Below are 16483 nucleotides of genomic sequence, written 5' to 3'. Positions count from 1 at the left end.
CCGAGACATAACCCTTCTTTCCTTTTATTGCCCTTCTCACTTGCGAACGCTTTCTTCCTTCAACCTCACACCCCATTCCTTCTGGCCTTCCACATCGATCCTCTTTCAACAATTGTTTATTCTGGTTTGACCTAATTTACAGGTTTACGATTCTCATCTCTACAGAATTGATTTTTTAAGTTGTATTGAAATCGATTTTTAAGTTGTGTTAAAATCGATTTTTTATGATTCAATGGCCAGTTCTGACGATCACTCCCGTAAAACTCTGCTCCAGAGATGATATCTTGGATTGAGAAATTACCAGTTCGTAAAACAGAAAGAAGGATTGAGAAAAGATCAGGGTCTCTGTGGGGATTTGATCGTAAGAAGTGAAGAGATTGGAGAAGAGAGGGCCTGATTGTGAAAAAGGAGGCATATTTCTGAATAATTGAGAAAAAAAATATGTGATTCTTCTTGAAGAATTGAAATGGGGTTTGGTGATGATGCTGATGAAATAGGATTGTTGGGGACGGGTTTGATTTTGTAAAGGTGTTTTGGGGGATGAAGGAGCTCTAGAAGGGGTACTTTATGTTTGATATATGTTTTAAATTGTTGATATACCATGAATCTTCTGATTATGATTTATATTTTCACTTCAATGACACATTACATGCATTTATGCTTACAGATTCATTCTGCTGTAACCCTTCTGCTTGTAATCAGATTGGGAGAAAGACAAAAAAGATAGAAACATCATTAGAGGAGATGGGGATTATTGCATCTTCTTAACTGAGAAAGCAAAAAAAAGACTAAACTACCATTATTATTTTCAGATTACTCCAACATCGTCATCATAGAGAACTCCTTGTTATGGATAAATTCAGTTGTCGTGTTATCTTTTTGGTTTTTAAATCCACCCAACAAAAGGTGTTAATGCAGCAGTTTTGGTTTTAAAAAAATAAAGTTTAATTAAATTTAAAAGTAGACTAGACATGGTTGATATGTTTTTGGAGGAAAGTATAACAAAAGAAGTATTAAAATAATAGAGCATTACATTCGTAAAAACTATAAAGGCATGGTGATAGTGGTATAGCTAAGAAATAGGTACATATAAAATGGTTTGTTTGATTATTAAATACAAAACATCACGGTAATTTTAAGTGTTGCACATTTGACAAAAAACAATAGCATTATGTCTTCATAGTTTGTAATTATAATTATACAATGTTTATTGCTTTTTATGTAAAATGTGAAACACTACTCAATGCGTTATGCAAAATGGGGGAAAATGTTGTAAAATGGAAGTTGATGATGTATATTGCAAGACCATTTGTAAATTAAATAGTGAATCATAAAAGAATCATTATAACAAAAGTTGTTTTGAGGGTAATATAGTCATTTTGTATAGTCAGTCAGATATAAAATCAAACAACAAATTTCAGTCAGAAGGTAACCTAGTCAGAACTTCTAACTCAATCAGCTTCTAACCCAGTCAGCTCTAACTCAGTTAGTAACTATCAAACGACCCCTAAGAATGTTCCTTTTAATAGAATAACTTCAACTAGTTAGCATTTATATTGCAATTTAGAGTGACTACCATATTAGCTTTGACCAAGCTACATATATTTAAATTGCAAACACATAAACTAAACTAATTAGCAAATATCCTATATAGCTCAAAAAATCAAACTAGTAGATTTGATAAGCAGAAACAATATGTGATTGAACACCATCAAACGATTGCTCACTACTAACCGCTTATTCAATCACAACAAATAGCCAATTAGCCAAAAGTCTACAAATAATTATATATTGGCATCGTATAAGGGTGGTTGGCTTATAATCTTTTATATACTTAGGATCTTGAATTTTAGGAAGGAGAGAAAACAAAACAACAAATTACACCCTTTACCATTTTTACAACATCCTCTTCAAGAATGTCAAATACTTTTAAAGAATGCAAAAGGGTACCCATCAAGAGCTGACATTTCTCGTTCCCGTAATCCCACATTGTTTATTAGTTTCCAATCTTGTGAACATATCTTTAATAAAATAAATATAATATAGTTTATATCTTTTAAATAATTTAGAATGTTGTGATGGACGAACCCATATATATATATCACATTTTTTTCAGCAAAATAATAAAGAACTCATTTTTTATGCATTTAAGATCAATAGCCTACTATCCATCGATCTCACGAATAGCAACTTGTCTTCTTTTCCAATTAATGACTCCGTGAAAAAAAATTGAGAGTTTTTGTCACCTTCAATTCACTATCAAACCTTAATTGGCCTATAAATCCAAAGATTCAAAGCATTCAGTATAACCCAAATGTTTGATATATTTAATACGGATTGAGACTCAAAACTCATTCTTACTCTTCAAACAAAACATCGTATCGATAAAATCAGCTTGGCCTTGGACTAATTACGATAGTATATAAATCAATTTTTAAACTTGTCATTAATATCAAAGATTTTGATAGATGGATGTTTAGATGTGCACAAGCCCATTTGCCATGTTTGGTACATTTATTCTAAATTTTCTTATTTCTTATGATCAAAATAATCAAAAGATCAAAAACATACATACAAAGAAAAGCATGCAACGAGTTATTTCTCATGGCCAGAATAATCAAATTAGTAAGACTGTTCATCAAAGTGTGACACATAACAAAAGAGTAAATCTAAATTCTAATACCCCAATACTCTATATTTGTTATAGCAAAACACAAATGGCTCCATGAACATTGAAGTATATAATCATGTTCCAACGCATTCTAAAACACTACATGTTAGTTTGTCTGGTGTGTATGCATCAATTCCTCAAAATCAGTAAGAGCTTGCTGCATAGCATGCACGATCATTTTCTTTATCTGCTTCACAGAAAAGATACAATCTTGTTCAATTTACTAGAAAGTATGATAAAAAAGTTAGTGTTGTAATGGGTTAAAAATTATGTCTCACCTCTAGTTTGTCTTCTTTGGCCTTGTGACCTCTTGGAAGCTTACGGAACTCGTGCGTTAATCGGATGCATTCTTGTATGTTTTCTGGAGAAACAAAGTCAACTGCAACTTTTGTACACGACTGCAAGAACATAAATGTAAAGCTAATGTGATTTAAATAAATGTTTATCTTATCATATTGTTCAAAATAGTAGCAATTTTATATCAATTTAGTGTAAAAATTATTATTTCATAGTTGATTTCAATAACGGTAGGGAAATCTACTCTAATAAATAAATATTCATTTTGCCGTATGTCAATCTTTTATTATTTTTGACACTTGTCATTTTGTGATATCTTTGAAATAAATAATATTCACACGTCAATTTCTGGTTTTTTCAATTTTTGAAACTAATAAGTCACATAAAACTTATACTTATATATGTAAAGTATTAAATATAATAATAAATGTGATAGTAAATTGCAATGATTATGTTCCTTACTAGTTGTGAGACTCGTGTATTATATATATATATATATATATATATATATATATATATATATATATATATATATATATATATATATATATATATATATATATATATATAAAGGTCTAAATATTTGAGAACTTTGAATTTATAAGAAAATAAGAAAAATAATGAATTATTATAATAGAAATGTTTTTTATCTTTTAAATGTAAACAAATAATTTAAATAAATAAACTAATGAGCTTAAATTTTGAGAATTTTGAAATTAAAAGGTAAGTTCATTAATGACATTGATAATCATTTATTACTATATTTATTGCAATTATTACATTAAAATATTATATGGAATTTAAAAAAAAAAATAGAAAAAGTTATAAAATGACATGTGGAAAAATCAATTCAAAATAACCATAAAATGACATTTAGCAAACTAAATAAGAATGTGACAAATGGCAGAAAAACATTCATTTATTAGAGAGGATTTTGAAAAGAGAAATTAAATATCCTCCTACTTTTTGTTCCTACTAATCCTTCTACGCATTTAAATGATGACATGTGTCACATTAATATACTAGAATATCATTAAATGAGCATTAAATATTACACATATCACCATTTAATTTGGTAGGATGATTTGTAGGAACAAATAATAGGAGACAATTTAATTTCTCTTTCGAAAAATTTACTTTAAAAAATATGTAATGTTTACCCTTTTGATATTTAGTCTTTTTTTAATCAACCTATGTAATATACGGGTCTCACACCTATTTCAACAAAATAAGTTAAAAAAACTTGAGATAGATGATAAACGAACTTCGGTAAAACACACGAAATAAAACTTATGAAAAACTTGAAACGGAAAACTGTAAAATCGTAGCATAGTATTTAATGTGGTTCAGTGAATCCGACTACGTCCACAGGCGAACAAAAGAAAGAAATGATTTTATTAACTTCCAAAAACAATTACAATTACTTACAAATGTTTCACCTCACTTGAGCTCTAAAAACAAAAGGATATTGATTGCTTACAAACTCCTCAAAAGGATATGCTCTCAACCTTACAATGATTGTTGTTCTTGAATCTATGTACTCACACACATGTATATACGCAAAGCATAATGAAGGAGGTATGTTCTTATATGTGCATATTTATAGGCAAGTATTAGAAACCTTAATTATGGTGGGCAGACCTATCCATAATTAGCCCATGAAAGGGACACCATAATTGTCAATCAATCGTGGGACGTCATGCAACTGCTTTTAGAACCTTCGTTCTTGAAGGATGTACATGGTGACCTCACATTCACATAGGAGCACATCATGCATGCCTCGTCGCTCATCATAGGAGAGCATTCTCCTTGAGCCCTCGACAAATCGAGTATGGTAAAAAGGTAAACTTTCTTCAATCATGAACTTTTCCATCTTCCCATTCTAGGCGAAATTTCATCGACTAACAATACAATTTACATGGTTTTAAAATGTCGTATTTTCACCTTCCTTTAAGAAGAGGCCACATTTCTTCGAAATGCTCAACATTTCACATAAGCCATATTGTTGCCAAATCGACAACCTTCTTTTTGTAGCTAAAACTTTGACAACCGTCAGATTGTTTGTCGAAACTCCAACACCAACGGAAGATTGTGATTGACCACATTCGTATGCCATTGCTAGCAAGAAGTTAATAAAGCAAGTGAGCAATGAGAAAGATTGTGTTTTGAGATATTAGAGAGCGTTTTTGAGTGGTGTAAGAAAGCTAACATCCAATACCTATTTATACTAGAAAATGAGGTGTAAAAGGGTCATTTTTGGAAGAAAAAAAACAACTATAAAATGATTATATGCAGGGGTGATTCTATGTGGGTGTTGGTAGTGGCACCGACAACACCTTTTTTATGTACGTAGTGCAAAAAGTTTTGAATTTTTTTTTCTACTATTATGTCACTACTTTAAAAAAATGTTCAACTACATAAAAGAAAATGTTTCACACCTCGTAGGAGATCCCATGTCGTGTACGCCCCCGGCTATATGACTGTTTGGCACAAAAAAAAAATCTCTATCCCCCAAATCATATTCAAAGCCGGTTCCATATCAGTTTAACGACTATAACCCTCAACCGGTATAAATTCTCAGCTCGGCACTAAAACACTAAACCGGAGCGTATTCCATCAAACCAGTTTCGATTTCCAAATCGAATTTTTTGTACATCTCTAGTTACTTATGGGTTTCAACATCCTGGGTTATATAGGTTCATGTCTAGGCTTGACCAGACCCGAATTTAAGCTACATTGATCAAACCAAAAACCTGGTCCATGCCAAATTACTAACTGTTTTTTTACACATCTACTATGAACATCACGACGTCTTTTATTGCCGAAAAAACTTTGTTTAAACTACATTTAGATACGTCACGACGTATTTTATTGCCGAAAAAACTTTGTTTAAACTACATTTAGATATAAGGGGTGATCGCATCGTGCCTAAATTCTAATAAGACAAAAGAATGGAGTTTAAAAGATTTGAAAAAGAATCCATCATTTAGACATCCGCAAAAAGACCTTTGATGACTTTATTCAAATTACAATTGGAATTTTAGAAATAGAACAAGAAAAATATATATTATTTTTATTAGAATTAGAACAAGAAAAAAAAAAATATATATATATATATATATATATATATATATATATATATATATATATATATATATATATATATATATATATATATATATATTGGTTTTTCAAGAGCTTTTATTAGGTTTAATATTTTTATCTTGTAAATAAAAAATTATTAATTATAAATAAATAATTTATAAAGTAGGTTTATAATATATATTGATTCAATGTATAATATAAACAAATTCATTTCATGTTTTCCATTTCAACCAACATGTCACCGAATTGAATGCTTTCCCCCATTGCGATTATATAGCTCATTCTATTCTATCCAATATTCAATCCAACCGAACACACTCGCTCCAAACTTCTATGCTCAGTATAAAATTATAATTATATTCTTAAAGCGTTACATATTCCATTTGGGAAATATTAATGAAAGGAAAGAAAGCAATTAGGTGCACTTTTTGGCTAGTTATGACCAAAATATTTTATTTTTCCAAGAACTGAGAATCAAGAACAAAAGAATACCCTCGTTTTGATTTTTTTTTTTCAGCTTCATTCTAGTTTTGGTCAAGCGGTTTCAATGTTCGGACCAATTTGTGAAACTTGCAATGTGCACCCGCTACAAGGTTGCTAAAATTCTAACAAGTTTTTTCCCCTTACGGGTATGGAACCTTCAACTAGATATAATCCATTCATCACAAAAATAGGAACTTAACGCATTATTGCATACATTATAAAGTTTGTTTCCTTGTTATGCCACTAAACCTCCCCTCTTATTATTGCATCATTGCAATACATTAGAAACGAGTGTTGCAATGGAAGCATTAATCTTGGAAGTTTGAAAGAGAAAGAAAGGTGTAAAAGTAAAAGGACATCAAGATGTGATTCGATAGGAGTGTGAAAGAAAATTGAACCAGTCAGAGAAAACACAAATGAGGGGAATTTTTGGAAGAAAACTAAAAACACACATTTTTAGAGGATGGCATTATTGGACATAGGGTTTTTTTTGGCATAGAAACTCAAATTTCCCATGCTTATGAGAAGTTACAAGACTTAAACGAATGGCACAAATAAAGCCTATTTTTTATATTATTTATTGTTTTTAAGTAGCAATGGATGTCTATTGGCCAACCATTTAGCATATTATTTACACCATATTCCTTGTTTCCAAATTTCCATAACTAGAATGGATATTAATGTGTTTAACCATTAAATTTTTTTAATTTCGTACTCCTTAAAACTGAAATATGTTTAACCTATGCATGAACTACAATTAGGCATGTGCTAATGAGCGATCAAGAAGGAGCAAATAAAATAAAAAGGGGAAAACAAGAAAATGGAAAAAAAATAATACAAAAGGAAAAAGGAACTTACTTTGAGATTTCGGACTTGGTGTGGACATCCAGCAGGAATAAAAACTGCCTCTCCCACCCGTTGTTCAAAACTCCATGGTTCTACACCTAAACATATAATTTTATATGAATTAAAGTCCTATTAAATGATTAAGGGTAATTTCGTAAATACTAACCATATTCCTCTTTTAGCTTCCTTTTATGCTCCAAGGTCAAGTAAAAAGCTTGATCATGAATAGGATGATAAACCTACATAAACCATTAATTATTAACTAATTACCCCATAACCACAAATTACAGAAGGTCAAGAAATTAAAAAATACCTTATTAACAGGACAACAATATGTGTGTCTAAATTCTTTCGAGTGTTTCAATAAATACTCTTCTAAAATCTTCACATCTTCCCTTCTAAATATGTCCCAAAGAGCACCACCTTTGTCTCCCCAATCCTCTTGTGGATGACAATCATATAATTCACATTGAACAATATTTTTGTTCTTCTCTCTTTCATCTTGAATTTTGTGTCTTCTTTTTAATTTTTGAATTGCTAATTGTTGTTCATCACTAATCGATACTTTCGTGGCGTGTGTCAATATATTCACCTGAATGCAGAAAATAGAAATGTACTTTCATTAATTTTGTGTATTAAAGCATCCTACTTATATTTCTTTCTATCACAATACTGTATTCTGAAAAATCTATCCCATTATATCATTCTACTTCCAATTTTATTATTATTAGACCATTCTATTTTGAAAACTCTACCCATAAAAATCGTTATTTATTTGGATGGTAAATATAACGTGTATTTTTTAAAGTACTATGGGGTGACATAAAGACATGAACAAATGCAAGAAAGAACACCATACTTTCATCTATTTGTGCATTATAGTCCTACTTTCTTTTCTTTCTGTTACAACCTTGTACTTTTGATCTTTTTTTTTTCTTATTAAGTCGATACGCTTTGAAAAATCTATCAAATTAGACCATTATACATCGAATTTGTTCTTACATAGTCAATTATATTTTGAAAAAATCTACCGAGTTATAGCACTAAAAGAAAGAAATGAAAGTAGGATGATATAATAATACCGCATCCGACATATCACAATGAAGCTTGGTGACAGAATCCCCTCTTCCAAGTTCTTGGGCCATTCCATAAGCAATATATGTTTTGGGGCCCAAATCTGGTTTTAAAACATCAGGTGGCAACTTCACAGCAAGATTTAGAAAACCCGTTTTTGGATCAGTGTAGTCTCGAAAAGGCAATGCACTTATGAACTCATCACAATGACGTGGCAAAAGGTCCTCAAATTTATCAGATGGAGGCCAATCCTTTAGCTTCAGCATCTCTGGCCATGAATTTAAATATTGTCTTCCTTCTGTGTAACCTTTGAAAAATTTCTTCGTACTAATTTCAACCTGCATATTATTTGGAAGAAAAAAAAACAGAGCTTTTAAAGGTGATGCACTTTCATTGTTAATCGTTATGTGAAATATTTAAAAAAAAAAATCAAAATGTGATGTTAAAATACACGAAAGCACACACAATTTCACCTTTTAGAAACATCGTTGATTTTGTTACCCTGTATTTGATATCAAGACAACATACATGATAGCACACACAATTTCTTCATTTTATCGATTTAGCCACTGAACTATTACTTTTTCTTGATTTAGCCACTGAACTATTATTTTTTTTTTATCGATTTGGCCCCTAAACTATAATCATAATAAGGGCTAATCACTAAAATCACCAAAAATGGGAAGTTCTTATCACAAAATTACCACCTTTCGAACATTTATCGCAAATAACCACCTATTCCGTGATATTGCTTTATCATTGTTCCCCATTACAAAAATCATTAGAAAATTCACAGGGTTTTTATACTTTTTTCACGAAAACGATGTTATTTCATGAAAAAAAATGATGGCCTTTTTTGCGGAAAACAAAAAGGAATTGTGCAAAATATGTGGTCATTTTGTAATAAATGTTCAAAAGATCCGCATTTTGTGATATGACCCTCTCATTTTTGGTCATTTTCATGATTAGCCCATATAAGTTATAACCACAAGAAAGAATATTTTAGTTACAAAAGCCAAAATTACCTCACAACCAGCCAAGCAATCAATAGTCTTCACCTCCGACGTCTTTAAACGGACATTTTCATCCACATGTTCACCCAATGCACGCCACATCACCATTGGGTCCCAGCTTAAACCACTTGTCTCCTCTAAAACCTCCCTCACAATCAAAGGTTCACCTTTAGCAAAGTGGTCACGAAAGCGGACAATCTCCTCCCTCTTCTTCACATCTTTCGATGAAGGGCAATATAGGTAATTCCCATCCGATCCTTCCCTATTACCTGCCCTAAAGTACATATAACTATCACCACCATTTTCCAATAATCCAACATTTGGTTGATCAACTTTGAAATTATTCAATATATATTCCGCTCTTTTCTCCAAATTTTCAATCCAGTTTTCTTGTAAGATCCGTTTGAGCTCCAATAAAGAATCACCACATCCGCCATTTTCTTTTGGAGCACAAAATATGTTTCCATTATCTTCAGCTACCCATTTTGTGATAGAACTTGATTCTTCAGTTGAAGTATATTCATGACAAGTGTTGGGTAATGGGTAGCCACCATGGATGTAATCAGAACCTCTATGTAAATACCCAAAAGTTACTTTTTCATCAAGAAGATTGTTGTTGCGTATTTCATGGCAGCATGTAAGGCAAAGTTCATATGAACAGTTTGAACAACTTCTGTGAAGATTAACGATTGATGTTGCGCAATGATCACTGTTCCAATAAAAAAAAAAAAAGGGCCAATAGGAAAAAGATAATAAGGTGATTATGGATATATGAAATGTTATTTATGAGAAAATTACCAATAGATGCGTTCATCATTGAAACAGTTTGTTTGCTGGATTCGTATTGAAGATTGTGGTACCCCTACACGGAGAGAAAGTTATTCATCAAAAAAAATTAGCAGGGACTGAGTTTGTGACATTTGGTAAACCATAGGGACTATTTTTGTAATTTTTTCATTATAGTATTATGCTTTTGTTTCTTCATGTTACATTGTTACTAATTATAGCAATGTCATCCAAATACAAAAGCAATTTCACTGCTAAAACCGATAGATATTTTTAAAGGGCTAATTACTAAAATGACAAACTTTTGAATATTTAGCGGAAACACTTTATCAGTGGTCCCCGCTAAAATTCTTTAAAAAAATTAGATTTTTTTTTCATGAAAATGACCATCATTTTTGTGGAAAAAATCGTGATTCTAATTTAAAAGTATAATCTCCAAAAAAGAAAAAAAAAAAATTAATTAAAACTACAAGTGCTAAAATTCGGTTGATATTTGTATAATGTTTTAATAAAAAAAAAAGTTGAAAGTACAATGCTACAACAAAAAGAAATGATAGGATGATGCTATAATACAAAAATAGAGGAAAGTGTGTTGCTAATGCTTACATTTAACCCTAAATTAAATGCCAAAGAAGGTAAGAGGGTGATTTTCTTTTAAACAAACCTTGAGCAATTGCTTCAATGGCTATCTCCTCCATTTGTTCTTCACGAATTTGTTTTATAAACGGAAGGAGAGAGTTGATTAGATAGTGAAGATGCTGCAACTTCACATCATCATCAAATTCTATTTTTGGCATCTGTTTTTCATTAATATCAATAGTAAGTGATTTGATAATTTAATTTTTTTCAATATGTAGAACATCTCACAAACCTTAATCTTCGAGTTTAAGCACAAGTTGCAATTGCAGTTTCCACGACAAAATGGGCATATCTCTACAACGTCTTCTTCTGACAACTGAGGATACCTAAATATTCAAGAAAACATTTTTTTTTAATCAAGAAACGTTTTTTTTTTTTTTAATCATTTCTTGGAAGGGTGATTTCGGGATTTACCATTGCTTGATGCACTGAACACAGTATAGTTTTTCTTCACACTTGGTGCAAGGAATAAACTTTATTCTATCATTTCTCTTACATTGGTGACACTTCAAAGGCTCCTTTCCACTTTTATGATCCAGCTGGAAATCACATTCGTGAATAAAATGAAAAAAAAAAATGCCACGTGGATATATGGACGGGATTGAAGTGCAAATGTCTACCTTCATGGTATTATTAGACCTTCGCGATGAAGATGGAATGTATTCATAATAATCATCATCTTCTTCCTCGCTATCATCCTCATCAGAATCACAGATATCAGGGGCACTGGCGTAATTTGGCATGATGTTCTTTCCATGAAAAGCTTTAGTTTTGATCCATGGAGTGTCTTTCTTGATAGAAGTTCTTGTCCTCTTCGGTGATGAAACTTTGTCACTTCGCTTTTGAGGATCAATGAGGGGTTGAAGCTTTCTCTTTCTTCCATATTGAAGAAAGTTGCAGACTTTTTGCTTCGTATTGATTTCATTAGTAGAATATTTACTCACCTGAGTTTCGTTAGGAATAAGCACCTCCATCTTCACTGTCAAAACATACAATAAAGAGAAACGGTTCTTAAAAGTTCAAAAACTTGAATTAGAATGTCAAATGGTCCATTCTAAAATGCAGATTTCTTAAATTTGTGGAAAGAATTGTTAATTGCATCAACACTTTGGAAGCCGAAGGAGCACGAATGGATCACAGCAGATACCACAATAAGAACTAAATTCGGAATAAACTCAGGTCAAATTCACCGATTCATAAAATCAACAAGCTCACATGTATCTATAATCAGCATAAACAAAAACCCTAATTGCAAAGACATGAAACTTCACAATAAAAACGAAGAACGCTCACCGAATTTTAGCTCCGAAAATCACGAAAAATAAGGAAAAAGAATCATCAATGGTGGCAATGATTCTGGGTTCGTTTAAATCGAATACGATTCGATGCGTTGGTTGGGAAGATTTGGGCACAAATCAGAGATAGAAACGAAACCGTAATGCAAATCTTTAATTATGGGCGAGAGCGTTGTGGGAATGCTGGAAACAGAGGATGAAAAGCGGTGGGCGTTGATATGTTTCTGTGTTCTATTGCCTTTTTATTTTTTTCCACATTTAACCCTACAAAATATTCATATATTCAAAGAGTGTATCCAATCATTTAACTCATTCATAAACACGTGGATTTGGGATATATGTTGATCACGTTTGTTTTTCGGATTTTATGTACGTACATGTACTGGCACTCCGGTATAGCGGTATAGCGGTATAGCGGTGAGTGACTAGTGGTGTGGTGTCCTTTCCAGGCCGGGTCGAATACATGGGTGAGAATTGAGATGGTGATATGGGCTAAAGCCCAGGGGCAACATATTATAAAGGGAATCGATTTAATTCAGTAAGTAATAGTTTATATTTCAGTTGGCCCAAATCAAGAGATGTAGTCAGCATTTGTGATTGTTGATTACTATTAGACACCTAGAAACATGAACTCTATAGAAATCGAGGAGTTCTGTTTTTATGAAAAAATTGGTTTTAAAACGAATTTCTATTCTGATTTTTCTTATTCTCCTATATATGATTCTAGATTTGACGATTTTGTATGAGTTGGAGTTCGAATTAAGTTGTCAATCTCGTATTTCTAATTCTCAATTCTTATTTTTCGTGTATTTTTCGAAGCCTTCAGTTAAGGAGGTATTTATTTGTATTATTATCATATTCTCCTATTTTTTGTTCTCGTTTTGTTCAATATACATATGTTTTGTTCGAAATATGCATCTTTGATTTCACATTTATTATAATACTTCAAAAATCAAAGAAATTTAAAATTTTCAAAATCAATCATCAACCAAAATTGTTTACAAAAGGAGTCATTGTTTCAAAAACATTATTTCAAAATTAGAGTTTTCCCAAGACCTACTGACATAAAACAACAAGATGTACACAATCACACATTTACTTTTTCCAATCATCTAAAGTACCTTAAATCATAATAAACAACTGTAAGCACGAAGCTTAGTGAGTTCCCCCAAAGTACCACCACGTAACATAACAAACAACAACTTGCATAGAGAGCCTTTAGCATTACTGAACCGTCGCACTTGCCTACATACTATATGGACCACTCTCAGAGCCTTCGGTATGACTGGACCGCCGCACAGGGCCTAAAGCATATCAGGGCCACTCTTTGGGCCTTCAACATTACTGGACTGCAGGCAGTCAGTCTATTCGGACCGTCATTGGTATCTTGGCCTTTAGTACCAGCCGGTCCGCCTCAACCCAGTAAACCATAACAACATATCAATATAAACAATATCGGATTTTTTAACTAGCAGCACAAAGCAGTAGTCTCAACCCAACCACACTACGTCGACATATGCAATAGATAAACATATAACCGGTAAACAAATAACAGGCAGATGTACATATCACTACCGCATAGTAACATCCTAATTACCAGGATACAGATCTAACAGATTACTACAAGATAGAAACATCTTATACACCAGGATACATAACCTAATAGGCCGACATTGGTGCCTTCGATCCACAAGTACGGTGAGGAAAACTCACCTGAATCGAAGAACCTTGAAAGACTGCAATATGCTCTCTTTTGCACTGCTTGCTCTCGCGAATCCACTCTAGAAGAAAGATCAAGGTGAACAAGGTCTGGATCTACAAGCTCCAAAGCAACCAATGCTTCTTCAATAAGTTCCTTCTACTCCAAGGTGCACCAAGAACACTCCAAAGCACTTAAATACACCTTCTTTTTGCTTACAAGGCTCAATCTAGGCTTAGGGTTTCAAGAGAGGGTGCTGGAGAGGTGGAGGTTGAGAATGGAATTGGTTTAGGGAAGTTAAGGAGCCTAAATAGGGCTCAAACCATGAAAATAGGGTTTGGGCACTGATCGCGTATACCCTGTTATAACATATATATAATTTAGAATTCACACAATATAAAATTTTCTCTATCTCTCTCTCTCTCTCTCTCTCTCTCTATATATATATATATATATATATATATATATATATATATATATATATATATATATATATATATATATATATATATATATATATAACCAACTCTTACCCCACCCCGTCAATCCTCTCAGCGAGAATATCCATACCCTTGGACCTTAAATTTTAACTCTTACTCCCGGATCTAATCCATATTCTCGAGTCCATGATTGTACCCATTCCATACTCCCGGATAAGGGACAATTGGTCTATGTCAAAATTCATACTCCCTGACTAATGACAGATTCTATGTCATGTCCATACTCCCGGACTAAGGACAACTGACTATGTCTTAATCCATACTCCCGGATTAATGACAACTGACTAAGTCTTAATCTATACTTCCGGATTAATGACAAATAACTAAGTCCAATCCATACTCTCGAACTAGGGATGAATAACTATGTCTAATCCATGTTTACGGATCAATGACATATTTTAAAGTTCTATTCTCCGTATATATCTCGTTCGTACTCATAAAGAGATACTACCCCATAACCATTATAACAAACATTAGGTTTACTCTTTAACCTAAGTTATCATAAACAATCAGGTATGTTCTTTAACACATAATTCCGACATCATCAAATAACTCACATAAATCATATATTTAATACATTCAAAACGGAACCCAACCCACTCTGCTCCCATAACCACCCCTACACGTCCACACTTGCATCCACATCTACACTCACATCCACATTGACACCCACGCTCACAAGTACATGGACATGTACACGCCCACATCAACGCCAACAAGCTCACAACAACCTCACCCACCCCTACAACCATGTCCACACCATATCCGTACATATTCATACATATCCATACAGACTCATCCATACACCCTCACCATGATAGTCATATACCTACGCCCACACCCTACCCTACCCTCATACCCACTCCTACTCCCATCCACCCCACCCCTACCCACCCTAACACGCACAACCATACCTGTATACCATACACCCCACCGCTACCCACCCTAACACGCACAACCATATCCGTACATATTCATACATATCCATACAGACTCATCCATACACCCTCACCATGATAGTCATATACCTACGCCCACACCCTACCCTACCCTCATACCCACTCCTACTCCCATCCACCCCACCCCTACCCACCCTAACACGCACAACCATACATGTATACCATACACACACGTACATGTCAACACCAACATTGATGCCCACTCAACCCCACTCATGTACCCACACCCATACGCATTCATTCACACCCATGCTAACAAGCTTGCATATGTTTGAGTGGGATAGAGTTTAATTAATGAAAGTTCTATATTTTTTAATTAAAATAATAATAAATTACAAAAAAAATCAATAAAAAGGTTTCTTGGTCATATTACACAATATACTTTCTAATACCTTTGACAAATTTGCAAGCCAAACATAAAACAATCCAATTCCGTGTCAACCAAACTAGAGTCCAGTTCTTTGAAACTCCAATTCCTTTGGCGGATTTCGTTCCCTCCAAAAACATTATTTGAACCAAACACCCCTTAAGAATATATTGCGATAAAATTGGGAAACTATGTTGCAATGTTCTTTATTTGTAGTTGATGTCAAAACCAGCTAACTATGAGAAAAAAAAAGAGCATTATCATAAACCTCAACTCGATAAGGATTAGTCCAGATGTGACAAATATACTATTGTCTCGTCTACTTTAAATAAGCTAGAAATTACCAACGTATTTAAAATTATGTCACTATTTTGTCGGTATTACGTCGCTAAATTAAGGTTTTATTTTATTTTTGTCACCGTTCACACTAAGATTATGCGATATGCCTCTAACGCATAGTAGTTTATACATATGTGGCATATGTTACATCACCCCCTTATATGTTATTTAAGCTGGTAACATCGTTTAATGCCTCTCTCTCTCTTTCTCTTTCTCTCTCTCTCTCATAATATTTTTATATTAAAAATTAAGAGTGTTTTGGGTGGTGGAATTGTTGGGTATTTCTTAGGCTATGGGGAGTAGTCATACCCAAGTCACTCAAAAAGTGTTGGCAACTCAACGACACGCCAACTCCACTACAAACTCACCAGCAAACCACTAGACATTGAAAATAGTTACCACTCCATAAT

General features: G+C 32.9%; 1 protein-coding gene and 1 long non-coding RNA gene across 5 annotated transcripts; one reads left to right on the top strand and one right to left on the bottom strand.

The window, feature by feature from the left end:
* LOC122194998 (uncharacterized) lies at positions 1-1140 on the top strand. 2 transcript variants are annotated; one of them, XR_006184907.2, is made up of 3 exons: positions 1-142; positions 241-560; positions 668-1140. It is a non-coding gene; the product is annotated as an uncharacterized LOC122194998 (long non-coding RNA). The 2 variants fall into 2 exon arrangements; XR_006184906.2 differs by lacking the exon at positions 668-1140 and having other exon boundaries at positions 241-664.
* A 1432-nt stretch (positions 1141-2572) lies between these two features.
* LOC111891028 (lysine-specific demethylase JMJ26) lies at positions 2573-12439 on the bottom strand. 3 transcript variants are annotated; one of them, XM_023887115.2, is made up of 13 exons: positions 12208-12439; positions 11535-11893; positions 11329-11453; positions 11147-11240; positions 10940-11072; positions 10288-10351; positions 9502-10198; positions 8485-8814; positions 7716-7994; positions 7569-7641; positions 7415-7500; positions 2950-3069; positions 2573-2858 (listed from the first exon to the last, which is right to left on the bottom strand). In XM_023887115.2, the coding sequence occupies exons 2-13, from the start codon at positions 11886-11888 to the stop codon at positions 2778-2780; spliced, it is 2436 nt and encodes an 811-aa protein (XP_023742883.1). In that variant the 5' UTR covers positions 11889-11893; positions 12208-12439; the 3' UTR covers positions 2573-2777. The 3 variants fall into 3 exon arrangements, with proteins under 3 accessions (XP_023742883.1, XP_042752335.1, XP_023742884.1); XM_042896401.1 differs by having other exon boundaries at positions 11535-11888; XM_023887116.2 differs by lacking the exons at positions 2573-2858; positions 2950-3069 and adding an exon at positions 4343-5086.
* Positions 12440-16483: the final 4044 nt, after the last annotated feature.

The sequence above is a fragment of the Lactuca sativa genome, chromosome 7, assembly GCF_002870075.4.
Source record: "Lactuca sativa cultivar Salinas chromosome 7, Lsat_Salinas_v11, whole genome shotgun sequence".
Taxonomy (NCBI): domain Eukaryota; kingdom Viridiplantae; phylum Streptophyta; class Magnoliopsida; order Asterales; family Asteraceae; genus Lactuca; species Lactuca sativa.
The sequence above is the reverse complement of the archived record's forward strand: the minus strand, read 5'-3'. Positions and strand labels throughout refer to the sequence as shown.

Excerpts from the sequence above, each read along its gene's own strand:
- LOC111891028 (XM_023887115.2), bottom strand. The coding sequence starts at position 11,888 with ATGGAGGTGCTTATTCCTAACGAAACTCAGGTGAGTAAATATTCTACT. Across the intron at positions 11,454-11,534 it reads GGTCTAATAATACCATGAAG|CTGGATCATAAAAGTGGAAA; the intron begins GTAGACATTTGC and ends TGTGATTTCCAG. Across the intron at positions 7,501-7,568 it reads GAAGCTAAAAGAGGAATATG|GTGTAGAACCATGGAGTTTT; the intron begins GTTAGTATTTAC and ends TTATATGTTTAG.